The following is a 27,188-nucleotide window of genomic DNA, read 5'->3' as shown; positions in this document are numbered from 1 at the left end:
CTGGGCATAAGCCTACAAGGTGTGTGGAGCCCAGAAAAACAGCCATGAGCATGCATGCTAACTAGCCTTGTCAGCAGATCCAAGGAGGTGATTCTGCCACTTTGCTCTGACCTCCCGAGACTTCCACCTGGGTTTTGTGTCTAGCTCTAGGATCCTCAGAGCAAAAAAGCAATGGACCTACTGTAGTCAGTCCAGATGAGGTCTGCAAAGGTGATTGCAGGACTGGAGCACCTCTGCTAAAGATGCAGGCTGAGAGAGTTGGCAAGGGCCAGTCTAGAGAAGAGAAAGCTCAGAACTGCTTTATATAACGATGGCGTTATAAGGAAGAGCGAGAATGAGTTTAAGGCAGATAGTGACAGGACCAGGACAAGTAGTTTTAAACTAAAAGTGGAGAGACTGAGATTAGATGTTAGGGAAAAAGTTCCTTTTTGTGAGGGTGGTGAGACACTGGCACAGGTTGCCCAGGGAAACTGGATGGATGCTCCAACCCTGTAAGGCCAGACTGGACAGGGCCCTGAGCAACCTGCTCTAACTAAAGGGGTCCCTGGGCATGGTACGGGTTTGGAATGAATTATCCATACGGCTCCTTCAAACCTGAGACCATTCTGTGATTCTATGAATTGCCCTCCGGGGTTTCTCACAGGGCATGCAAAGCTTGACAAAACACGAACAGATGTTAAACATATCCTACAGAATGTTCAAGCAGAATGTTTCTATTTGTTTCCAGCGCACATACAAGGGACCACAGCGATCCATTTAAGACCACACGATTTACGACAAAACTGTTGAGCAACGCGACCATTTCCCAGTGTTCTTTTAGGACGGACTATCCAGGTGTGTCCCTTCCGGATAGATCCAGGCGGTACACAGTACTGGGTACTGTGCAAGGAGGACATCTATCTCCCTCGGGCCAGGCATTTCTCGGAGAGCCGGCCCCGGGTCCCGCAAAGCACGGCCATGACTAGGCCGTGGCGGACGCCACACTTCCGCCCTCAGGTCGCATCGCTGCGCATGCGCAGCGCCGACACGGGCGGGGGGGGGGGGAGGTCGACGTGACCTCGGTGCATGCGCACACCCCTCTCCCGCCTCCTCTGCCCCGCGCCCCTGCCGAGCTCGGCCCCCTCCCCGCTCCCGCCGCTCCTCTCCTGGGGCTCCTCTCCCGGGGCTCCTCTCCCGGTGCTCCGGCGCTGCCGCGCCTCATGCGGGGGTCAAGAGGGTGGAGAAATTCAGCGCTCGGGGAGACTTCCCGCATCACGTGGTTGGGGTCGCGGCAGTGCCCTGCCCGGGACAGGCTGGCACCGCGGCGCCTGACGGGGCTGTCGCCGAGGGGCCCGCGGGCCCTGCGTCCCGGCAGGCGCCTCTACCTTCTTCCCTTGTCGGCAGCCCGCGGGTGTGGAGCGGTGAGGCCGGAGCTGTCCGCCGCGGCGCGATATCAGCGCTGCGGGGCCCCGTCCGCACCGGCAGCTTGTTGGACAACTCAGGCGGGCCTTGTTGGCGGCAGGATCCCGGCGTGACCTCGGCGTGCGCTGTCGGGAGCGGCGGGCGGGCGGATTTATGTGCCGGGAGTGGGGCTGAGCCGGGAGGCAGCGGCGGCTGGCGGGGCCGGCGCGGGCATCATGGTGAGCGGGACGGCGAGAAGCGGGGCGGCGGGTCCGCTCCCCTCCTTCGGCTCGGGGCTGAGCTGCTGCAGGCCCCTTCCCCTGCTGTGGGGACAGGTCGGGGGTTTGGGCGCGTCGGGAGCAGGGAGGCAGTGGGGTGACACCATCTAGCTCCGTAATTGGCGCTCATGAGCGGAACACCGTGGTGTCTGCTGTTTTCCGCTGTCTTACACCCACACGATTTCACTGTTGCTTCCATCTCTGCTACTTTTCCTCTGGGATCAGAGCGAGCCACTGCACTTAGTGCTCTGTAACGGGGTTTGGGTGTCTCTTTTTAAATGCATAGGATTCTTCCTCTCTATAACTACCTGGCAGGAGGTTGTAGCGGGGTGGGGGTTGGTGTCTTTTACCGTGCCTGCAGTGAAATGCCTCAAGGAGGTGTGCCTGCAGGAAAGGGCCTCAAGCTATGACGATGGAAATACTAGAAAAAAGAAAATTCACTGTTCAGATGGTCAGACATAGGAATAAGTTGGCCAGCGAGGTGGTGGGGGTTCCGATCCCTGGAAGTGTTTTAGAAACGTTTGGGCCAGGGGCTCGGTGATGTGTTTTAGTGATTCAGGAACTACAGTGGTACTGCTGGGTTGACATTTGAACTTCATGATCTTAAGTTGTTTTCCAACATTGACTCTATATTTTGTCGGATCTCCTTAAAAAAATCTCCCTGTAAATGGAGCGTGCATGTGATCTTGGACATACCTAGAAGCCAGACGCTTTGTTGTTCACTGCCACAAGTTCAAGCTTGGTGCTCTGGGTCATGTCACCACTGTCATGTATGATGTGGCAGCATGTGAGTGTCACAGAATCATAGAGCATTTGGGGCTAGAAGGGATCTTGTGAAAAAAAAGTGTTTCAGCACAGCTACAATTTATTAGGCTAAATGTAGCGCACAATAAATGTAATGTAGTAGGAGAAGAGCAAAGTCTGGTGTAATTCCTGCTAAGGATGTAACCTTGTTGGATACATGTTGCTTCAATAGCACAGGCTAAGTATTTAGTGAATATTAAATTATATAAAGATATATCTCTATAGAGGTATGCTGAATTTCATATTTGTGTCTTAGTTATAATTTAAAACACTGGAGTTGATTGGCTCAGCTTTTAATGTACTTATATTTGGGATACAAAGAACAGGGTCTGCAGATGTAAAAACATATTTTGTATTTGACATATTACATTTCTTTTTCATATGACTGTATGAATGTGTCAATATGTCATTTTAATTGTGGAACCAGTGTTTGTTCATTGATCTAAGTCTTAAGAAGTGCACTTTACAAATATATTTTTGATAAAATCTGCCTTTTAACTGTTCTCATACTTAAAATTTAATCATGTTATTCCACTAAAGTACTTTTTATAGTGTAAATTCTGGCTTATAAAAGGAATTGTATTTTTTTCTCATGAAGTTATTTTATTTTATTTTATTTTATTTATTTTCCACCAGGATTAGAATATTTATTCAAAAGGCCATGAGATGCTCCTTTCATTTGTAGGAGTCGATGAGTGGTCTAGTATTGGAAGCTACATTGGGAAAATTGTGTGCAAAAAAAGTTTTTCCTTTCATTGTAGGTTCTTATTTAAATTAATTGAGTGCTTGCTTGTGTTGCCTAGTGGGGTTGAAAGATCAGGTCCAGTTTTCTTTGCTGGGTGCGGGCAGTGTGGGCAAATAATCTTTGTGTGTGATTCCATGGCGTAAGGAAAGGCAAAAGGTCTGTGCTGTTTGGAAGCTGTATTTTCCAGTTCCAATGCAACAGGAGAATGAAATGTTCATCATTTTCTTTTGTAGTAAGAGGCTTAGAAATCAAGTTATAAACATCAACACCTGCCAAGCTGGGACTGTCACCTGTGCAGTTGCAATGCCAGCTAGGCCACGACTTTAAGCTCTGCATAAGTGTCTTAATACTTGGTAAGACCATGGTGTTCTAGACTGTTCAGCAGAAGCGTAATGGCTTTTCACATTTTATACTTGGAATGATTCCTGAAATGGCAGAGTCTGTTCTTTAAAAAGCAGGTCTTCTGGAGAGTGGGAACTTTCGTACTTCCTTTTTTTCTTATTTGTGGAAATATTGGGCAAACTAGATTTTCACTATCTTGGAAAAGTAATGATGAAATATAACCTTCCTTTCCATGTGTAGTACATCATTTCTCTGAACTAGTTTTACTTATAATATAAGAATAGGTTCCGTATCCAGTTCACTGCAACAGGTATTCTGTATTGCCTCTTCAGTAATAATGATAAATTGGCATTTTTACAAACGCCCTTGTTTCATCCATAAGATTTCTGTAGCAAAAACTTGATTTGCCTTATAACCATTAGTTCTGTAATCTTTGTGCTTAGAGAGCCTCAGTGGTAAATGAAGCAAGATCGTCAGGTAAAATGCTGTTCACTGACTAAAGCATAATTTTGGTTTCAAACAAATCAACTTATTTCAAAGGGATTCATGCATACCTGAGTCTTTCCAGCAGTTTATGGCTCTTCTTTGACTCTGTGTAAAGACAGTGGCCGAGAGAGAAGTGACCTTTAGGTGTGAACGACACTGTGAGGGTGAGCAGTTGGGTGATAGTATTGAACACCTTGCATATTCTTCATGCCACTTCATGCCACTTCATGCATCTTTTGTTGTAAACAGTGGTAGGTGCATGGAAATTCTAATTCAGGGAAGCCTTGGTCACGAGAGTAGAAAAAAAAAGTAAAAATTGAATTTTTTAAGAGTTCTCTTGGCATAATTTCTTTTCCAATATTAGCTGTATGAATGTCTGATTTTTACAATTCATAGGATTTGTACTACCTCAGATTCCTGATTATCATAATGACTGTAGGTATTCTGTGAAAGTAGTCCTTTTCACAGGAAGTGTTCACTTTTAACATGTTGCACAGCAAGCTCAGTTTTCTTTGGCCGTCATATATAATATTTCCTACTGTTAAGGAAGCAATTTTGTGTTGCATTTGTGTTTCAGGAGAACGCTATTTTGCTTTTGCAAGCTGGAGCTTTAGCATGGACATAAACATTTGGAGAAAAATTTGCATATGAAGAAAAATTATATGGGGGGAAGTCTCATTTACAGTAAAAGCAATAATGAGTCTGCTACTAAATGGCATTTCAAAGCGGTTGTATTGATTTATCTTCCAGACTTCACAAATATCATTGCACTTCTAAAATTGCAGGAAATAAGAGTATTTGTTATATTCTCTTACAAACCTTGGTAGCCACTACTGTTACAATACCTTTTCAATTTCTTATTTGAAAAATCACAGCTCTGTTAGTATGTTTGTGGGCTACCACTGAAAGATACTGTTACACCCTGTACTAACATCTGTAGAATACTCAAGGATAGTTGTGTTAAAATCTTGTTTTTACAAGAATTGCCGCTTAAGAAAGTAAGCAGTGGCCATTAAATTTCTGAATTTAAAAAATTGTGAAATTGTGAATGGTATTCTACCAGCTGGTTTTCAGTAATGCAGCTGTATCCCTACTGCAGTCCTGGTGCATACAGCAGTTACCTTCAGCTCAAGGCCCTCATCTTGTAATGGAGGAATTACCATCTTGTAATGGTTACTGCCAGAGAACATGTAGTTTCAAAGTCCTGCGTAAAGCTCAGTATTTGAATTATTTGTAATATGTAAGTAGGCGGTAAAGGGAAAATGAGACAGAAACCCCTGGCCTTTTACTACAGGTAAGGAGGAATAACCTTGGACAAGGTCAAAATAAGGAGAATAAAGGGGTGTCTTTGCATAATACAGTCAACCTTGTTTGTCTTTGTACTTCATGTTCTATAAATCATTTTGTGATGAAAAGAAAAATGTTCTTTAGGTAGAAGTACTTTTAGAAAGGGGATTTTTTGTTTGAGACTCTGAGATAGCTGTTGGTGTTTTATAAGTACACTTGCGGTGTAGATAAGAGTATCGTAACTTTATCTGAATTGCTTATTCTTAGTTTTTGTCCTTCCACTAATCAGCAACTTTCCAGGTATATAGTATAAAAGACTGAAAGCCAAAGTCCAGGTTATACTTCATTCAACCTTATGCTTTTGGCTTTTCAGCCTGCCATTTTTTTCCCCACCAATTTTAAGAAGCTTGTCAGTCTTCACTTTAATATAACTGCTAAAACTATTCTTATGGGCCACTTAATGTGTTCTCTGCAATCTTTAAGCTTTTATGTAAAGTCTGCTACGTTACTCAAACAAAAGTAGGAATGCTAGGGTTGCTGGAGGATTGGGAAGTGAACGCAGTGCTCAAGACTTTTGAGACACCTCTCAGTGCCTCTGTGGCAGAAACACAGCTAGACTGTAGTTTATTAGATAGACCGTGTTGATGTTGCTGCATGGCTGTACCATTTCAGTCTTGTTTTTTAACCAGGAGATTGCTTGCCAGCCTGTGTTTTGCAGAAAAACTGACTTACATAGTCAGCTTTGGTCCCCATGCCTCCCAGCATTAGAGAGAGATTGACAGAAATTCCTTTGATCAGCAGAATACAAACATCTCTTTCTAGTGTCCTGAACTTGGAGTTCAAGTTTAAGCTGCAAAACTGAAGCATGATAAGGACATGGATGTATGTGGGATCAGTGTTGAAGGACTTAGGAAATGGTTTCATTTCCACAAACTGTTCTGTAACTGCAGACACTATTTAATTTATGCAGCAGTTCTTCATCTCTTAACAGGTGAGTAATGCTTCTCTTAGTTTTGAGTCAACCCAATCACAGATTGTGTGCTAATTACTTCAGTACAGATCAGGTTTGTTTACCAGAGGTCCTCAAAACCCCCCTCAAACATATACCACTCTATTTCTCATACTCTGGATTTTTAAATTTGCAGATTTCTGACTAAAGTTTAAACCCTGTGTCCTCTAATTTAAAGTGTGCAAGTAGAGGATGTAGGATGTTGGTGGAAACCAATACCTGATCTTCGTTTATGTTTCTGAAATGAGTGGTTTTGAATTTTAGCTGATATTCGTGTAAAGTGAAGAGTCAGAAGTATGGCGGAGGCTGGATCTAGCCAGAGCCTGTATTTGGGGATGGAGGAAAAATGTGTTATAGTGTTGTAATATGGGGTAGTTGGGGATGTTGTAGATTTTTCTGGAGTGCGTTAGTAAACATACAAGTAGAGTGTAAGCACATCCAGGCAAAAGTGTAGAACTGGCAAAAAGTCATGCTGTGTGCATAGCATGTTATTTTCACTTTATCGTCTACTCTGTTCCTGTGACTTGTGTTCTTGGTCTGTAGGAGGATTAATGCAGTGGATTAATCTATGTACTGAACTACACATAATCTTTAATATAGGTTGAGTGTTCAAATACGTAGAGCTCTTGATCAGTGAAACAGAACATAAACAAAAGTGAGGTTTTACTTTTTGAGGTACTTCAAGGAGTTGATGGCACCAAAGTGTAGGAGTAGTAGAAATTCCGAGGAGGGAGAAGGTGAAGAGACTCTTGAGCACCAAAGAAACTCAGTGGTATCTGACTCCTTCCAAAGGTGTTATTTCAAAATATAAAAAAGTAGCACCTACTTCTAATTGATATGTCGCACTTTTTTATGAGACATATCATAACATACTGAAAATGTTTATAAATACCTAAATAATTTCTGCTGTCTCAGTCTCCTCAGTCATACAGATGATAATGTATATCCGAAACATTTCATCTGCCTATGTTTTTTAATAAAAGTAGTATTGACATAATTTCTGTTTTACAAAAGGAGAAAGCATTAAAGAAAGAAAAAAAATTAAACTTCTGTTATAGTAAGGAAATATATAAGGAAATATATAAATAGCGCACTATTTAGGATGAAAGATTATGCTGCTGCTAGGGAGGGGGAAGGTGGATGAAGAGTTGTATGTCAACAGATCATTGGTGGTGTTACGTCTAGCAGGTGTTGATAGCAGGGGCTTGGCTTGTATTACCTCAGGACTCTCTCTTGAGGTGCAAGGACTGTTAAGACTTTAGAACAGTATCTGACCAAGTGGGGCAAGAGCATCTTTGCCAGTACTATGGCCAAACCGGTATTTAGACTAGGACTTAGAGAGGAAAGAGGTGATGTACCCTCAAATCAAGAGGTAAAGGTGGTAGACTGATCTTGGTAAGCTAAAGGATGAGGATGATGTGGAGAGGAGTCCTTGAAAACGACGTATCAGGAAAGATAAAAACCCATGCATATAGGTAAACAAAGAGGAAATACCTGTACCTGTACATAATCTCCTCAAGGAGATTAGCTGTGGTGACCTGGGAATGCCTTTTCCCTTTGATGAAGTTTGTAAGTAATCGTAGCAAGTTTCAGAGAAAAAAAAATTTTATAAACTGCTACAGTATTCTGTCCCCTCTCTTCCCCCATTCATCTCCAGTGTATCATGGTTGTTATTCAGAGGGTTATTAAATTGTTTTGTTTTTTTTTAAAGATACTTCACTACTTTTCTAAAACACATACTGACTTGTTATTAACTTACTTCTCTACAGGGTGTGATAGGTGTACAGTTGGTGGTTACCATGGTAATGGCTAGTGTCATACAGAAGATCATACCTCACTATTCTCTTGCTCGTTGGCTTCTCTGTAGTGGCAGGTAAGATAAGTGTTAATATGGTAATGCAATTGTGCATCAGAGTAGTAATAGTAAAACATACTGATTGCATTTGTTTTTTTTCAAGTGATTGACTTTTACTAAATTTATTACCATGGCATTGTTACACCTGGTTTGTGGACTCAAGGCAGAAATACAGTGTTGCTGTAAAAGAACTTACTTGTTTGTTGCTATTAATAGTATCAGTCAGAAAGTCAATTGTTGTTCAGCTCTTATTTTGAATGTACAAGGTGCATCCTTTAATACTAAAAAGCTAAATTGAACACAAGATACTGAAGAATAAAAGGATTTTATTTTCCCCTGTGCTGTCTCTGTGTTGTTGATAATCTACCTCCAGATTAGCCTTGCATATGAAGAATGCTTAGATATTTGTTAAAAATTCTATTCCTTTTTAATATGTCAAAGGACAGTATTAGTATAAATTTCAGTACACTACTTCCTTGTAACAGTAGATCAAACAGACATAATGAGTTGCAAGGAGAGCATTCCCTGTGTGGCTGTATCCATAATAACAATGAAAAACAGAAGGTGTTTTGAATATAAATCAGTATGTTAATATTAAAAGGAATCATAGACACTGTGTTTTTTCATTTGGTAAGAAGAACACTTTGTATGATAAGCAGGTAGTGTGTTTTCCTTTGTAACTGTTAAAATTTTGAGAATCAAATCCTTACTGCTTGCTTTCTGAAGCAGTACCTTTGAATAATAATAATGTACTCCATAGGAGTATTAACAAGTCTTTCCATTGACTTTTTTCCTCTTCATCTCATAATTATCAGCTTGTTCCTTTTTTATATTCCAGATGTCATCACCCGTAAGTTGCTAGTGAGAAGTGACTGTAAATGTTGTTTAGATGTGTGTTAGGTATAACAAGACAGTAATTGTCTTTTTTTTGTGTTTTGCATAACACAAACAGGAATCATACTCTTAATTATTGTGTGAAATTTCACTGTTAACCGTATTGGCAGGGTGTTGATCACCTTTCTTGTGCTCTAAAAAGAACAAGACACTAATGAATATGAATATGCCTACCATTTTTTTTTAAGGTGTGTCAGCATGAGGGTCTTTCTATATCAGCAATTATCCAAATGACATATTGTACTTTCTATGTCTAAGATTGATTTTAACTTTTGTTCAAAAATTTAAATATCTGATTGCTCTTGTAAAATAATTTGTCATTGTTATGCCCATCTTCTTCATTCTTGTGAAGAACGTTTTCACTCACTGTATCCTCATTTTAAGGCACCAGTGTTTTAAGGTACCAGTTATAGGGAGAAGTTTGCTGTCCAGATATTTTTCAAATCCATTTCTCCATTATTTTTGCACACCCTGCAGGTTGATAAATCCCTCAAGCAGGATTCCAGCACTTGAGCTTAGGTAATTCTGCTCTTACTGAAGTTAGTGGGAGTTTTATTATTGCCTTCCTAGTCAGTAGCCTGGAAAAACTAGTTGCTACTTTTTGGTTTTCTTTTATTTATCTGATAATTATTTTAGTGCATTGTAATTTCAGGCACTCTGAATAATTCCCTGAATACAGGAATGGTATAGAGTTAGAAATAATCCTGTGTTCTAGAAATAAAAGTATGTCAGAAGATTGACTGCAACAAGAACATGAATTTTAATGGCAGAAAGAAAAGCAGTTATTTTCTTAGTTAACCTGATAAACTGCATTTTATCTTTAACCCATTTCTCCTTAGTGCTGTCTTTTTGCCAGTGGTATTTGACAGCCCTGTGTGGGTGGGGTAGTAAAGGGTTTTGTTCACATAAATGTGCAGGTACAGGCACACTCCTAAAGCAGTCCTGCTGTCTAAGGAAAAATTATCACCTGCTACTCCTTACCTTTGTTGTAGACTTCAATTAGTCTTTGGTATCCAGCAGTGGTTTATAAGTGACTTTGTTTGAGTATCTTACTTCCAAAGGATTCGCAGTGAAGACAGACCTGAAAGATATCTACCTGTCTGTAGATAGCCCTTGTTAAATGTGTGGGAGGATAAACGTTACCAGAGAGAAACATTAAGTGACCAGTTTGTGTAGATGCCTGTATATGTTTTTGGGAAGTCTGTTAAAAAGGAACAAAGACTTTTAAAAAGGAACAAAAACATAAAGAATTCTTAGGATAGACAGGCATAAGGTAATTACTTGTTAATGGAATAAATAGTTGTTACTGACTTTGAAAAGCAATTTACATAAATTTGTTAAGAAACACAAACTTTTTCAATCAGTGCTATTTTGAAAGCTTAAATGCAACTAAGTAGATTTATTGAAATATTTGGCAGCTTAAATATCTGCATAGGCCTTGCATTATTTTTACCTAAGAAAACATTCTCTACCAAAACGTTGCTTTTAAGTTGCTCAGCTATTTCAGTTACTATGTTTTCAGGCCATATCAGGATGACAGGAGAAAATGGTTGTTTTGTTGTGGATTTGTTAATGACCTTTATTCAAATCACCTAGGGCCTGTCTGTGTGTCTGTTGCTGTTCAAACTGACTTGGATATGTCAAAGCCACAAATCAGTTGTGGGATTTCAGTTTTAAGCATATATAAGCTAGAGCAGACACAAACTACTTTTTATTAGCTCTATGTTTATTTATGAAAATGTTTGCCCAAATCTCTTGGTATTGAGATTTTAAATGCAAGGTCTGTAGGGTTTATCAACTGAAAAATACCAAAACTCTTTATCCTATTAGTTGTAATTAGGTATCACTTGCAGTGTCATTTTGTAGTATAATTAGAAGCAAATTGTGGTCCAATTTTGAGTTTGATTTGTGTTAGTGTGCTACGCAGAACAAGAATTTTGTGCTGCTGCATTAGGTACTATTTCTCTGTCTATGCAGGAAAGATTTTGAAAAAATTCTTTACCGCATAGGTGGCTTTCATCATTAGCATCCCAAGTTCAGAGCAGAGTGATGTGGTAAATGACAAAACAGGATATCTGCTTTTTCACAGTTGCTTTGGATCATATGGAGAATAGAAGTTAATATAATAGAATATAATATAATAGAATGTTCTCTTGGCTGGTACTAGCATGCTCTTCTCTTGAAGAGTTCCTGAGATGAAGGAAGTCTTTCTAAAACAGAGCTGAGAATCAAATGTCATCAAATGACTTGAGATTGTTTGACTTTGCCTTTGGTAACTTTTAAATTGAATCTGACATCATCTCGAATTAGCCAACATGTATTTGAATGGTCCTACGTGAAGTTTTCTTAATGTGAGGTGTTGTTTGTGGATTCCTTTATCATCTCTGTGTTGACCTGCATTACCATGGGTGACAGTTAGTGGACTTCTACTTCCACACACATTTCTTAAGTCTGTTCTTGTTAGTACTTGGTCTCTTTTGCCTCAGCATTTCTGAGTGGAGATCATAGTGACATCCTTCCTGCATCTGGACAGTAACCTTCCCTTGTTGAATGTGGAAAAGGCCTTGTTTCAGCTGCTAAGGTTTTTGCCATCCTTAGAGATTTAGGTAAAATATGCTGTCTTAGACACTTGACCATCTCTGCTTGTCCTCTTCAGAATTTCTATGCCATTTCTTGCCTTTTAGATGAATGAGCAATGAATGCTGCATTAATCTGTGAAAGTGGAAAAACATGTATGCCAACTATGTGTTAAATCAGTGATTTTTTTGATAGCATTTTTTGTAGTAAAAGTTGAAGATACCATGGAGGAGATGTTTAAGGAAAGGGATGGTGATGTTACAATTTGCTCTGCTTAAGAAGAAATACTGGTAATGATTATTAGATAATAGCTATTTCAGATTCTGGAAAACTGCCTGGTTTGGAGGGGATATAATATACTTTATTAAGTTGTTTAGAATATGTTCTGATGAGTAATTGTAGTGGTATAATTATTCTAGTGAACTTTCCCACCTTGTATAACTGTGTTTGCAGTATTTGATGATATATTTAAAAGTTGGTGTTTTGAGAATTGAATGGTTTTCATGTGAATGACAAAGTGGCAAAGCTTTCTAATTATGTGTAAATGCTTTGCTTTCTTTCTTTTTGAAGAGAAGTGAACTCTAGCTGTTCAATTCAGGCAGGGTTGGTACTGGCACACAAAGGGGCATTGCTAGGGAATGACAAATGACAGGTGTCTTAGTATATAAATCTGTGTTGTGATACATTTTTTTAAAAGTCATGCTCTAAATTGATAATAATGGTATTATTTACTTAAGATTTTCTTTTTCTTTAGCTTACGGTGGTATCAACATCCCACTGAAGAAGAACTACGGATTCTTGCAGGGAAGCAAAGAGGGAAGAGTAAAAAAGATAGGTAAATACTTGTTTTAAGCTTGTCTTCCCCCACCTTTTGGGGTTTTTTTAGTGTGATATGGCTCACCAAAACTGCTCTGCTTGTATTAACTGTCACAGTTCTTTACCAGAACGTTCGTACAGTTGAACAGAGTTGGACATTCCCAAATGGTACAGAACTGGTTAATTTCCGTCCACAAAATGGTCTGTGAGATGCTAATTTGATAGCAAGTTTTTTTACCGAATGTATGCATTTAGATAAAAACTGAGGCAACAAGTCTTAGGATTGTTTTCAATCTTCATCTTGGAGCAAGAGAAGAAAGATTTATTAGTTCAACATAGGATTACTGTGAGCCACCTCTCTCAAAACCTGTGAGAAAGGTAAATGGGCTCCTAGGATATATTATGTGAAATTTTTCTAGTGAAGAGAGAGGGAAATACTAATTCTCTTGGACAAGACGCCAGTGTAGAACTTTATCTGGATTACTGTGTACGGTTCTGATCATTTGTGTTCAAGAAGACGTAATTTTGTATATGAACAGGTAAACAGAGCTGCTAGGATCATCCAGGAAACACAAGTTTGTGTAAACCTTGTCTTACACAAGGGGGCTAAAAGAGCTGAGGTTGTTGAATCTTTGGAAAGACAACTGAGGGGGTGGAATAGCTGTCCATCAGCTTAAGCTGGAAATAGATTTCTAGTATTCAGACATTAAGTTCTGAATAGCCATACCAGAAGTACAGCTGCATCAAGAGCTGAGACATCTTGAGGTGGTGGAGCTGGCCACGTTGATGAATTTTTTTTAGAATTGGATTTGTTTAGAACCAAACAACACACTACGATTTTCTTTTTGGCAACACAGGAAGTTTACTCTGGCTCTGTTTCTTCTAGCCCAGTATGAACTCTTTTAAATCTTAAGATTTGAATTAATCTCTGCACTGCTTGTATAATCTGTTAATGTAATTTTTCCTCCTGTTTCCTAGCTCTTAAGCAGCATGGTTAGCAATCTTCCTTGTCTAACCTATGAAACATGGCCCAAAGGGCCACATCCAGTCCTTGAAGACCTCCAGGGATGATGACTTCACCACACACTTCTTAGGGAGGACAACCTGTTCCAATTCCATGACAAAATTCCTCTTGAGATCCATTCTGAATCTCCCCTGGCACAGCTTGAAGCTAGATCCCCTTATCCAGCCTCTAGTTAACCTTGAGAAGAGATTCTCCCCTGCTTGGCTACAGCCTTCCCTCAGGCAGTTGCACAGAACCAAGAGGGTTCCCTGTGAGCCTCCTTTTCTCCAGGCTGAGCCCCCTCCCTCCAGCTCCTTCATCCCCTCCTCATCAAAGTTGTACTCTAGGCCCTTCCCCACTTCCATGGCCCTCCTCTGGGCTTACTCCAGCACCCCAATGTCTTTCTGTTTGTGAGAGGCCCAAAACTGAACACAGGATTAGAGATGTGACCTCAGCAGTGCTGAGTACAGGATATGGTCACTGCCCTGGTCCTGCTGCACCCACTGTCTGACACAAGCCCCAATGTCCTTGTCTTCTTGGCCCCCTAGGTCCACTCTGGCTGACGTTCAGCCGCTGTTAACCAGCAGCCCCAGATCCTCTTCTACTGGGCAGTTTTCAAGTGACTCTGCCCCATCCTGTAGCACTGCATGGGGTTATTGTGACTCAAGCATAGGACCCAGTACTTGGTCTTGTTGAACCTCATGCCCCATTGGTGTCAGCCCATCGATCCAGCCTGTCCAGATCCCTCTGCAGAGCCTTCCTGCTGTTCAGGAGATCAACACTCACATCCAACTCAGTGTTTGGAAATTTACTGAGGGTGCCCTCCATGCCCTTGTCCAGATGATCTGCAAAGAACTTGAACAGGACAGGGCCCAGTACTGAGCCTTGTGGAACATTATCAGTGACCAGCTGCCAGCTGGATGCAGCATCATTCACCGCCATTCTCTGTGTTAAGTTGTTCCCTGTAAAGTAGTATTCTTTTATTTTTTTTTGCAACATCCCTTAAAGTTAAGAATCTCTTCTTAAGAGTTTTCTGTGACAAAAATGAGGCAAAATAATGCTGAATAAGATAATGATTTATAATTACCCATTTAATTAGTGATATTTATTCATATGTGAAATAACTTTAATTATGTAATTGTAAGTTAAAATCCACCCGTAAGAGCTTAAACTGAAAAACACAATTGCACTGCCAAACAATAATTGTACTTTGTTCTTACTGCCTTTCCTCAGCCTTGCCAGTCTTTTCCAATAGTAGTAGTAGTTGATTGTACCAGGGTGAATGTTAATCACAGGGGAAAATAAAATATCAAAGAAGCTAAAGGTGTAATGTGGAGGCTTAAACAACATTTTTTCTGCTTTGCTTGTTTAACAGCTGAATGAATAATAAATTATTTTTTAATGAATAAACATACTTTGTGTCCTTCAAAGAAGTGACTCTTGTTTGGGAAGAACCATAGTTAAGTGGGAATTGTTCCTGTGGAGTTGGTTTGGATTTACTGATTAGGTTGCATAGAATGGAATGTACAGCTTGTGAGTCATCTCAACAAGGAGATGTGAAACAGATAGTGTGGGAGAAATAAGGATGCATCTTTTTGATACTCCCCATGATAAAGAATACTTTCCAAGATAAAGAATCTTCTTTGTCAAGCCTATAGTCTTGCAAAATGTAATACCTGCTGCTTAAATACACTCCCAGTCTGAACTAATTTAAAGATAAATTATTAAAGGAGATACAAGGAGCTTGCCTGAAAATTTGTCTTGGAAACAAATGTAGTGGGAAATCTTAGTTGATTTTATTCAGTGCACATTACACTTCAGTATATTATGCTGTAGGCTTTAGGAACACAGGAATGTTAGGCAGGTTTTCTGCTTCAGAATACTTCATGCTATATGAAAGTGTTAAGCTAATGAAAAGGTCCATAGCTACTGTGAATTACTTTGAACTAAAGCATTTAGTGATCCTGGGTATGTTCTGTCTGTACCTCTTGGATTGTAGGGCCCCTTGGATAACTGAAGTGTAGGAACACCAAGTTTTTTTGATCTGAAATGGCTTCAGTGGTGAAAATGCTCTTCTCACTCAAAATGATAGTTCTCCTGGATACAGGCAGTAGTAAAATATTCAGAGTACAGCTGGGGGAAGGGAAATAGATGGGAGCTTGCAGGTAGTCTAGTCCTTAGGCAGTGTTGGGGACTTGTGTAGATTCACACAACTGAATTTTTTGAGTAATGCTTTAGATTCCTATCTACAATTTGTACATTAAAATTGTGGTGCTTCAGGTTATACTAATCTACATTAATATAACCTGAAAGAACGTATTAATGCTTTCTGCTTGTATTTTCCTCTTACATATGAGCTGAGGTGAAAGCATTCCTGAAAACTAAGTTCATGATTGATTTGATTTCTTTCTTATATCCCAATAATTTGTTTTTCTATGGAAAACCCACCTCTCCTTTTCTAATTTCAGAGGTGGTATTCTAAAATGTGGCAGTTTGTTGTTTCCCTCTAGCCTTTAACAGGTCGTAAGTTTTAGGTTTGATTTTTTAATCTAACAAAATAACTTCTGACCTCCTTTAATGATTTTTTTTTTTTTTAAAACAGTGGGAGAGGGAAGTTCTGCGTTAGTTAGTAATGCTGACCTACCAGACCAAATTCTCTAGTTTTGTTTATATTCTTTAAGAGCAGGCTGGATTTTTAAATTTGAAGTCTACTAGTGTGACTTAATTTCAGGGAAGCGAAGATCATATTCGTATAGTTTGAGAGCTCCTGATGAAAAGTGCTTTTTGTTCTAAATACACACCTTTTTAGAATAGAAAGATACCTTAAATTGCATTTGCTTGGTGGCTACTAGGTTGGACCTTTCAAGGATCTAGGTTAGTCCAGCTGATGATATACCTGCTTGTTGTGACAAGAAGGACTAATGCAGGGTTTTTTTTTATTTAACCTTGGGAACACCCTGTAGCTCTGAATAAAGAAAACCAGTGGGCCAAAGTAAATACTGCCCGCTGGATCTTGACCCAATACATACTTAGACTGAAGCAACTGGAAGCCATTTAAATCCATACCCACAGTAAGATGTCAGAGTGAAGTTATAGCTAGGAGCTATTGACGTACCTAGTTGTTTTCCAAGATTTGAATTTGAAGTACTACTTTTAGCTAGAGACATAAAAATATTTGTATTTGGAAAAAAAAAAAGCATTCTGCATTTTTCTGAAATTTGAAATGTCATTATATATTGAAAAAAATCTATTTTTTCATACCCATGCTTGTACTATCTATTTATTTATTTTACAGAAAATACAATGGTCACATTGAAAACAAACCCTTAACCATTCCAAAAGATATTGATCTTCATCTGGAAACAAAATCTGTAACAGAAAGGGACACTATTGGTAAGAGTATGCAAACAACAATATATTATTTCAAATATATCCTGATTCTTTCTATCAAGTATTTATTTGTAATTAATGCTGAAATATCTCTTTTCTTGTAGATAGTGACTGAATAGAAGCAAAACTGGTCATAAATGAGAAAGCAGGTAGTAGGGCTTAAGTCTCCATGAGTGACTTTTCATGGCAGTGTTGTGGAAAGGGATGAGTCAACGAAATCCAGCATAAAGCACAGCTGTTGTATCTGGTGTCCATAGCAATATGATACAACACTGCAAGAATCACATCACAGTCTATTCAAAATAGAATTTCTAGCTTTGTGCAAGAAAATAACAATTGGCAGATGTCAAGTCATACTTTCTGCTCATCTAAAATAGGAAATGTGCTGTAGCATTGGAACCTAAACCATTTCAGCCATACATCTCAAGCATTCAGGTAAAATGCTTTAAAACAATAAGTGACAGTTCAGAAATATGCAGTATTAAGTGTTTTGGAAGGTACTACGTTTTTAGATGCTAATTTTTGATTATTAAATCACAGTCATTCTGTTAGAAAGTTCATATATGAGTATGTATGTGATATGTATTGTTTTCCTACCTATGTTTTTGTATTTATGTGTTCTCTGGATAAATATTGAAAGAAAGGATGCGTATTCCTGTGCAGGAGACTACTCAGCTTAAATTATAGGAGACAGCGTTTGTGTAATAGAAATGAAGTTTCTGAAGTAAATAAACAAAGCATTCACAAGTTTCAATTATTGTTACTTTCCTGAAATTATAGTAGTCAATTCTCAACCTGAGTGATGCAGGATAGGGTTGGACTGTGTTTGAAAAGTTATATATACAATTTGTTTGTAAATCTAACCAGATTGTTATTTCAAAGTACAGGACTTGGAAATACCTGTTTGCCCAATTTCATATCTTTGCCAACAGGTAGCTTGTAGGCAAGTTAATGTTGAGTAATGTTTTTCTGTTTCCAAATTGTAAATGTAGGGAAGATGTTCGGGATGGACAATTTGTATTGTCACAAATGGTTCTTCGCAGTTTCCAACACCTATGGGAGCCCTGTCCAAAACACACAGCCTGTATGCAACACAGTATGATCCCTGGAATTTTTACAGTGAAGTTGACACAACAGTTACTTTATAGGATGTATTAACAAAATCTTGATGAGCAAACCATCAGTATCTTAGATGGTGGGGTTTGTAAATTAAAAGAACAGTTTATTTGTAATATAATTGACAGACAGTGAGATTTTAATCTTTAAAAAAGGGTCAAAACAAACCCTCTTACCTGGAATTGCAGCCAGGCTCTACTGGAATACTTTTTAATCTCTTTGTTGTGAAATCTGAATTAAGCTTTTTTGATTGAGGATGTTAATGTATAAAAGCTGAGGTGATAAGAGGAAAACATCATAGCCTTATAAATTTCAGTAGTAATCAAGTATTGGATGACAGAAGTACAGAATAAAGTTCACATTGTTGAGTAACTTTTTCACTGTTGTTGCATTTCACTTGGTTGATCTGAGTCTACCTAAATTTCACTTTAACATACTTAATACACAATTAAAAACCTCTTTTAATTGCTACTCCATTCTACATACATCAGTAACTGCCTTAAAACACACCTTTAACTTTCACAAACTTATATTTTTCAGCATTGCATTACTTTCCAGAATATCAGTGGTTGGTGGATTTCACTGTTGCAGCTACAGTTGTGTATGTGGTGACAGAAGCCTATTACAGCATTATGAAGCCTTCTCAAGAAATGAATATCAGCATCGTGTGGTGTCTGCTTGTCTTGGCTTTTGCAGTGTATCCTTTTCTGTTTTGTTAATTCCCCCTCTACCTGTTGCAAATAGTTATATGTCATTCTGCAATTTGTATAAAATTCTGTGCCATTGAGGGGTGGGATGCAAAAATATTTAGCATTTGGAAAAAGGATCGCATAAGCTAATGCCATTGTTTAATAATGTATATGCTGAACATGCTCTTTGTAAATGCTGGTATCATTGGCTTGGTAACATTAATACCAGACCATTTAGGAGAAAAATACATGTATGCAAATATAGTTAGTGCTCACCTGTAGTATGTAGTGGTTCTAACTTGATTTTTCTCAGTTAGGCAATCAGAAATAGTTACATGTACAGAAAGTACTGCTTTTGAAGAAGTTTGGAAATAGTGTGCACTTTCAGTGCATTTCTGTTTTCAGTATGTTTAATCTTATATTTCCTGATCAGAATAGTACAGTGATATGTATACTAGTTTATTGCAAAAATACATGCATGAATTTGTAGTTTTAAAATACATTAAAAGCGTTCTTATAAAAAATAAAGTATGTAGACAGTTGTAGGATACTGAGCTCTGTGAAAAGCTAAACTCACCTCTGAAACTGAGGGAAACAGGAGTGGAGTAATTAGGAAACAGGCATTATCAAACCATAAAATGTTTTTTTTTGTTATGGAGAAAGCAGTTAATTTTTATTTTTTTTTACTGGAGGAGGCAGTATCAGACATAGATGCTTGTGTGGTAGTTAATTGCATTCCACATACAAATCCAGACACACACCTTAGGGAGGAAAGTTGCAGTTTAAAGATGATTTTGGATAAAGCAGTGGAATTGAGTAAGGGCTTGTAAGAGTGCAGATTATAGAAAGGTGAACTGGAAAGTGATTTGCCACAGCTCCTCTGCTCCTTCAGCAGCTGAGAACAGATAAAGCACTAAGTTAGAGTTGATAAACCTCTTGAATATTCAAAATTGTTTCCCCTGTATAAATTCTAGTTCTTCTTTAGAGATTGTTAATGTCTTGTGGTTCATTCAGTTGATTTGTAATATTAGCAGTAGTTGGTGGTGTTGTGTAAAACCTTGAACTCTAATGTTTGGTTACATTTGGCTAAGAGTTCTGAATGTGCTTCGTGCTTGCGTGTCCTTCATAATTACTAAAATGTGTGCTGCCTTTATAGTATGGACAGGAGCTTTTTTCAAAGTAGACTGAAGTATAAATGATAGAATTTTCCAGAATTTTTGCTTCTAATGTCTAAAAACTTGCTAGAAGAGAAAGTCAACCCACATTTAGAAAAAAGAATGTCAGTAGCATGCTTCCAGATTAGGTATTTCCTGTTTGATGTACCATGGTCCAAAAGGTGGTTTTTCTAGTCTGCTGTGAGAAGAAAATCAGTGTCCATCTCCTGTTTACCTTTTAATTGTATTACAGCTATAGTATTTGTAGTACATAGTTGTTACTGCACATCCTTTGTTTTGTTTTTTGGTATGAAATTGGGAATTTTAGTTTAATCTTCACAGAAGGAAGGAGGAAGAGGTAGCTACAGAAATCAGAAGTGATAGCCAACACCTTTCACTCTGATTTTGAGGATGAGGGGGAGTTTAATATAACTAGTGGAAAAACAAGCTTCTAATACTAAAGCCACAGTGTACTCTTAGATTTATTGGTGACAATGCCCTGTTTGCTTCATCTCTTGTATCTCAGGAATAGTCAATTTAAATAACACTATAGTAATTGTAATTCTAAGTGAAACAGAGTTGTGAATTATGTATTACAGGAAAATCCACCATAGTAACAGTTTCTTACTGTGGTTTTGTATTCTCTCCTATCATTGCTTTCATTTGGTCATCAATTGAGGGCAAAACTTTAAAAAATATTTAAGTTGCCTGTCAGTGCAAAATTTTTATCTCAGTGTGAATATGCAAGTAGCTTTTAAAGTCTGTGCTTAGTACTTGTATGAGGAGTTAGTGGCAGTGTAGAAGGATGGAGTACCAGGAAGCACAGTCTTAAATTTGTATTAGCCTTATCATCTCCATAAATACAGTAACATAATTTATTCCATATCATCTCCATAAATACAGTAACATAACTTATTCCAGGCATTACAGCTTTTTGGTTGAAGGAGGTATAACACATAGGTATTGGTAACAATTCTTGTGGTCATTGGAACCTAGTCAGATGAGATTTCAGAAGAGGTTCATTCATGTGTTGTGACATCAGGCTTTTGGGATGCAGAGAGTACTTAAAACTTACTCAACTATTTGCTAATTCAGTGTCAAGGCTAGAAATGATTCTGTGATAAAGGAAGATTCAGAAAAATTTGATTGCCTACATATTTTTGACAGAAAGCAGTCAACATGATATGTCAAAGTTAAATACAGAACAATTTTGTGTTTTGCTAATAAGTATTTCTTCTGTTTCATGCCTGTGTATTAAGAGGTGAAAAGTTGTAAGCATACAAAGCAAGTTTGCAGATGATAGAAATCTGGAAGGAGCTGAAGGATACTTCATATCCTTTGAAGGCAGTGTGGCCCTGTAGAGCCACCTCGACAGATTAGAGGTCTGGGCAATGACCAACCATACCAAGTTCAACAAGGGAAAGTGCTGGATTCTGCACCTGGGATGAGGTAACCCTGATTGTATGGACAGACTGGGGAACAGTAGTGCCATAGAGCAGGACTTGGGGCAGCTGGCTGACAGAAAGTTGAGTGTGAGTCAGCAGTCAGCAAACTGGCCCAGCATGGTCAGCCAGGCAAGGATGGGTATTGTCCTGCACTAAGAAAGACATTCAGCTATTGGAGAGGATCTAAAGGAGACCACAGGGGTGATGAAGGTGTGGAAGGGAGACCAAGTGGCTGAGGTCACTTGGTCTGTTCAGCCTGCAGAAGAGGAGACTGAGGGGAGACCCCACAGCAGCCTACAACTTCCTCAGGAGGGAAGAGGAGGGGCAGGCACTGATCTCTCTAGTGCCCAGTGACAGGACTCGAGTAAATGACCTCAGGTTGGGTCGGGGAGGTTTAGGTTGGATATCAGGAAGAAGGTTTTCACATGGAGGGCAGTTGGCCACAGGAACAGACTCCCCAGGGCAGTGGTCACAGCACCAAGCCTGACAGATTTCAAGAAGCATTTGGACAGTGGTGTCAGGCACATGACGCGATTCTTGGGGATTGTGCTGTGCAAGCCCAGGAATTGAATGATCTTGTCCAACCCAAATGTTCTCGGCTTCTGTGAATTCACAGTTTTAATGTGTTTTGGTAGGAATAGAAGATGGATCTTTTTCACTTTTACCATATGAACTATAAAATTCAAGAATTCCATAATCACGGCAGTTTAAAAAATAAAATTATTTTTGTAAAAGGGTATAACGTAAATTCTACAGTGCCTGCAACTATATACTATATCCAAACGATACAATTCTAAAATTCTTCTTGTGGCCAGAAGAAATTAATGAAAGGGGAGCTGGTGTAGGCAATCTATAAACTTAGCACTAAATACTCCCAAATTATTCTTTCACTAGATCCTGAATATTAGGTCTTGCAGTGGAAGGAAGTGATGAAGTAAGTCATAGTGTTCCAATTTTCTCCAACCCAGAAATAGAAGCAGTGCTGATTATTTAAGTAAAAGAGTGTTTCAGTCATGTGTAGTTTGCATAATCATGAATCTATTTATTGAGTTCTGAATCTGCACTATAATTGTGATTTATTGTTAATATGCTTTCTTTTTCATCCTTGGATTTTCCAAATCTTTCAGGCACAATCCATACTTGAAGTCATGAAGTATCTAGGGAGACATAAATCTGATGATAGATTAGGACTGTTTGTTATAAATACACTCGAGAGAGTGTTAAAGTTTAATTAAAGAAAAGTTTTATTAATTATAGCAAGCAAGGCAATAAGCAAATTATAGCGCTGGACAGCTGAAGAAGCGATCCGCTTCTCCGTGGCCGTACTTTCGTGTTCTGTGTGTTTCCTTTTAATCTGTCTGGCTCTCTGCTGACGTGTCTTTTCTTAGGTTCTTTTGCGCTTGCGTTTTTCAGCTGTTAGGGGTCTCCTTTTGCTCTCTGGTGATCGCATGAGGAAGATTGAATCTATTTCCCTCTTGACTTTTCTTTATTATTCTCCCCCGCAGAGGCCCAACTCAGCAACCTTCTGGAATCCAAGGAATCTCGGCAAGGCCATAATAATTACGTCAATGTCAGTATCAACCTTTAATATAATCCTGATTTTACAAAACATAGCATTACAGAACATCATATCTACATGTTTAGTCAAACAAAAGGGTCTCTGTTTATCACAACTCCCCCCCTTTCTCTATTCTCTACTTTTGTTTGCTAAATTTTTGTAGTTCTTTTTTACTTAATTCTAAATAATCTTTTATTTCTTCTTCATTTAAAGCTTTATATTTAGTTTGTATTAACATAAGATGAGCTGCTTCTAACTTGCTTTTTGCAGTGTTAATAATTTTATTGATAATGCAAGGGCTTAAAGTAAGTTCTAAAATTAATAAAATTAACGGTCTTACTATAGTAGATAACAGGGTCGTAAACTACGGAGAATAGTTAAACCAGGATTCGTACTAACTTTGTTGCATTTTTTGTTCTCTCTTTCTCTTTTCCAGTCTTTCTTGTAATTTTGCCATGGTTTCTCTTACTATTTCACTTTTGTTTACATATACACAACATTTTTCTTTAAGTGTAGCGCAGAGGCTTCTTGTAAAAATAATAGATTTAATCCCCTTCTATTTTGCAAAGCCACTTCAGCCAGTGAGTCTAGGGAATCTGTGAGGTCTTTTATAGATTTATCAATTTTTCTTAAATCTTCATCTACTGAAATTCTAAGCTCTCTGAGTTTCTGGTGTTGATTCACTAAAGATATTACACCTGTTCTTAATCCAGCCCCTCCTATGCCTAGCAACACAGCTACTGTTAGTGCAGTGAGGGGTTCTCGCTTTACTAAATAATGCTTTGGGTTTTGGTATTGTGTATACATATATTCTTCAGGATGATAAATAATCTGGGGAATTATTATAACCTGTATACAATATTCATAGGTTTTATTTAAGGTTGTTATAGAAATACATGGGGTTACTCTTAGAGTATTACAAACTCATTTAGTATTAGGTGCTGGAATTAACCACTGAGCTGGCTTAAGAGGGTCATTAATCTGTATTTTTGTCTGACATAGATGATTCTTATTTGGGGGCACATTTCCCACACATTTCCCTTTTCCAGTAACTCGAGATAATGTTATTCCTTGGGTATCTTCTCTTCTCGTTTTCTATAAGCAGGCAGCAGGATTTGTGTTATTTACCCTTGTTGGTTCTGCTAAAGAGCTTATGGCTTCATAAAAAGGTGGGTTTATGTTATAGCATAACCAACATTGCCTAGTTAAATTTGGGTATGTATTATTTAATACTCTAAAGGTAGCTTGCAAAATTTTCCAAAGGGCTCCGTTCACATATTCTTGGGGTGCCTCTGCTGTGGTTGTTACTTGTGTGTTATTTTTTAGTTTTTCTGAATGGTTATTCTGATCTCTCACTTGGGGGTCTACTGCCCCCCATACCACTGGGTTTGGTCCAACAGATCCTGAATCATGGGGAACCACCTCTTTCTTTACAAGAATGTGCACTCCCCAATCCTTTCCGGGTTCCCATACCATGAGACCCCAGGTTCGTCCCAATAACCACCCAGGGTCTTGGGATTGTGTTATTACATATTAATGTAATTATATGTATTAATATTATATTATATGTAATAATAATGTATTAATGTAGTGAAATTTGCAAGTCCCAGCATATGTTACTTCTCCTGAGGGGCCTATCCAGGGCTTTATACATCCGTGTGGACTCCTTTCAACTTTTAGATACTTATCTGGATTCTGTACTTTCCACCCCATAGAAATTGTCTCACAACCCCAATATCTACAGTAAAATCCCCTAGGGTAATTACAATATCCTTTACCTGGATTAGAAGCTGGGCACATATATAGTACCTTACACCCGGGCGGGATACGACTAGTACCCTTCCACTTAGTGAGGGAATCTAGTGTAACTTGAAAACTAGGGGCTCCAGAGGTAATCTGTGATTGTATAATAACTTGATCTTCTCATCGGATTATAGACTAATTAAAGGGTTTATGTGTTTTACTTATACAAATGTTAAGCGTGTTTATTAGGATTATAAATGTTACTAACTTATTATTTAGTGAGCATTGGTTTCTCTTACTATAATAGAGGCTTTTTCTTTGTTTAGTGTCAATTTGGATTTCCCTGAAATCATTTTGCTGGGTTGTTTTATTTTCACTCTTGTGGCATTTTCAGGACTATAATCTGCTGATCTCATGTATATTGGAGTGTCTTCCTCCACAGTTTATTACTCTTCTGTCTCTCTCATCGTCGACTCAGTTGCCACGGGACACGGGGTGCACCATTTTCATGGCAGCAAGAGTACTCTTCAGGAGGGGAATTACTCCTTCTTTTATTAATTCTTTGTATGTATTTTTCTCAATTTTTATGCTTTACTAGAGGGGTATTAACACCTCAATTCCTGGAGCTACCGTCTGCACAACCCAGCTACTATATTTGCTACAAAAGGCGCAGGTTTGTTTGAATGATAACAATAGTACAAGGGGTTTACTCCTTTTGAATAGATAGCCCACCACTTATCTGATCCTTTTTCAAATTCTCCCGCTTTTATTCTGGTAGCTAGGGCCCAATTAGTGAGTTTCCTCTGAGCAGTGTAGCAGAATCTACACACCCCTCTTGGTGGGTAGCCTCTATGACAGTGGGTCCACCAGTGCTCTTCACATATTATACATTTAAAGCAAACAAAAGGATAACAATTCTGGCATAAAGCACAGCTTTTTTTAACATTTTTGTTATATATTTCTTCACCAATAAATGGGTGTATCTTATATTCTATACGGAAGCTTTTATGAAATTTACTATTCATAAATTTCTAATTAATAGTTCTTGGATGTTATTTTGTTCGTGTTATCTTGAGTTTTAAATCTTCAGCAGGCTGGCAACTTCTTAATTATTATCTTTTGGTGGCTCCACAGGTCCTTTTATTCGACTCGCATGTGTCCAACCTTTCTCCGCTGTTCTAACTGCAGAATCTGTTGTTAGGAGGACTTGATACGGTCCCTCCCACTTTGGTGTTAGGGGATTTTTTTTCCAGCTTCTTATCAGCACCCACTCTCCCGGTTGTACCTGGTGTAATATAAAATCTAATGGTGGTCTTTGAGCTAGCATTCTTTTTTCCCATAATGCTTTCCTGAATTTCATTAATTTTATTAAATACTTATTGATATATTGATCACTCACGTTTGGGTGTGTTTGAACTTCCTCTATATTGTAGGGCATACCATATAACATCTCAAAAGGGGAAATTCCCAGATCTGCTTTTGGCTGGGTTCGAATATTCAAAAGGGCTAGTGGAACACATTTAACTCATGATAATTTTGTTTCCATCACTAGTTTAGTAAGTTGCTTCTTTATTTTTCCATTCATCCTTTCTACTTTTCCAGAACTTTGAGGGTGCTAAGGTGTGTGTTGTTCTCACTTAATTCCTAATGCTTCTGACACCTCTTGAGTTATTTTTGATGTAAAATGAGGACTTTTGTCAGAGTCTATTGTCTCTGGTACTCCATATCTTGGGATTATTTCTTCCAATAACACCTTTACAACTGTTCGTGAAGTTTCCCTAGATGTTGGGAAAGCTTCTACGAAATGTGTGAGATGGTTTACTAGGACCAGGAGGTATTTAAGTCTCTCTACTTTTGGTAGTTTTGTGAAATCAATCTGAATATTCGCAAAGGGTCTTTTTGCCAGGGGTCTCCCTCTATACGGTAATTTTCTACGATTTTTCCTATTCGTCTTTAAACATGGGAGGCAGCTTCTAGTAATTTGCTTAACTAAGTCCCGGATACTTGTGCTCATATACCTTGCAGCAAAATAGTCTATTAACCCTTGTGCTCCCCAATGTGTCTTTTGGTGTATTTTTTCTAATATTCTTTGAGCTATAGCTTTTGGTAGTATCTCTCGGCCATCTGGGAGAAACCATCTCCCCTCTGTGTTTTCTATTGCTCCTGTCTCTGGGAGTTTTAATTTTTCTTCTTTAGTAAATCTACTTCTTAAGTCACTGTCTTTATGTTCCAGAATTTCTTCATGCTCCCCTTTCTCTTTTAGGACCATTGTTCGTAATGCCGCTCTTTTCGCCTCCTGGTCAGCAGCATTATTTTCTCTACTCCTTAAGTTCATTCCCTTCTGATGTCTTTTCAAATAAATCACTGCTAACCTCTTGGGCTTTCTCAGGGCTTTTAATACTGCAATTATAAGTTTTTGATGAACTAAATCTTTCCCTTGAGAGTTTATTAAGCTTCTTTCTTCTCACAGTTTACCAAACGTATGCACTACCCCATAACTATACTTAGAATCTGTATATATTGTTCCCTCCTTTCCTTCTAGTAGTTCCAATGCTCTTAATACTGCATACAATTCACAGGCTTGGGCTGACCAAGATTTGTCTAATGGACCTGACTC

General features: G+C 38.6%; 1 protein-coding gene across 4 annotated transcripts in view; it reads left to right on the top strand.

The window, feature by feature from the left end:
• The first annotated feature begins 1,124 nt into the window (after positions 1-1,124).
• Positions 1,125-27,188, top strand: part of TMEM161B (transmembrane protein 161B) — a 42,480-nt gene continuing 16,416 nt past the window's right edge. For 2 of the 4 annotated variants that reach the window (XM_015653643.2, XM_015653640.2), the window contains exons 1-5: positions 1,125-1,619; positions 8,101-8,204; positions 12,412-12,492; positions 16,772-16,869; positions 18,523-18,679. In XM_015653643.2, the coding sequence (XP_015509129.1) occupies positions 1,617-1,619; positions 8,101-8,204; positions 12,412-12,492; positions 16,772-16,869; positions 18,523-18,679 (443 nt within the window). In that variant the 5' untranslated portion in view covers positions 1,125-1,616. Of the gene's footprint in view, positions 1,620-6,144; positions 6,314-8,100; positions 8,205-12,411; positions 12,493-16,771; positions 16,870-16,970; positions 17,302-18,522; positions 18,680-27,188 lie in introns of those variants that run through there. The other 2 variants (XM_033520350.1, XM_033520351.1) reach the window with 2 other exon arrangements.

This window comes from Parus major, chromosome Z, assembly GCF_001522545.3.
Source record: "Parus major isolate Abel chromosome Z, Parus_major1.1, whole genome shotgun sequence".
Classification (NCBI taxonomy): domain Eukaryota; kingdom Metazoa; phylum Chordata; class Aves; order Passeriformes; family Paridae; genus Parus; species Parus major.
This window is presented reverse-complemented; position numbering and strand designations above follow the sequence as displayed.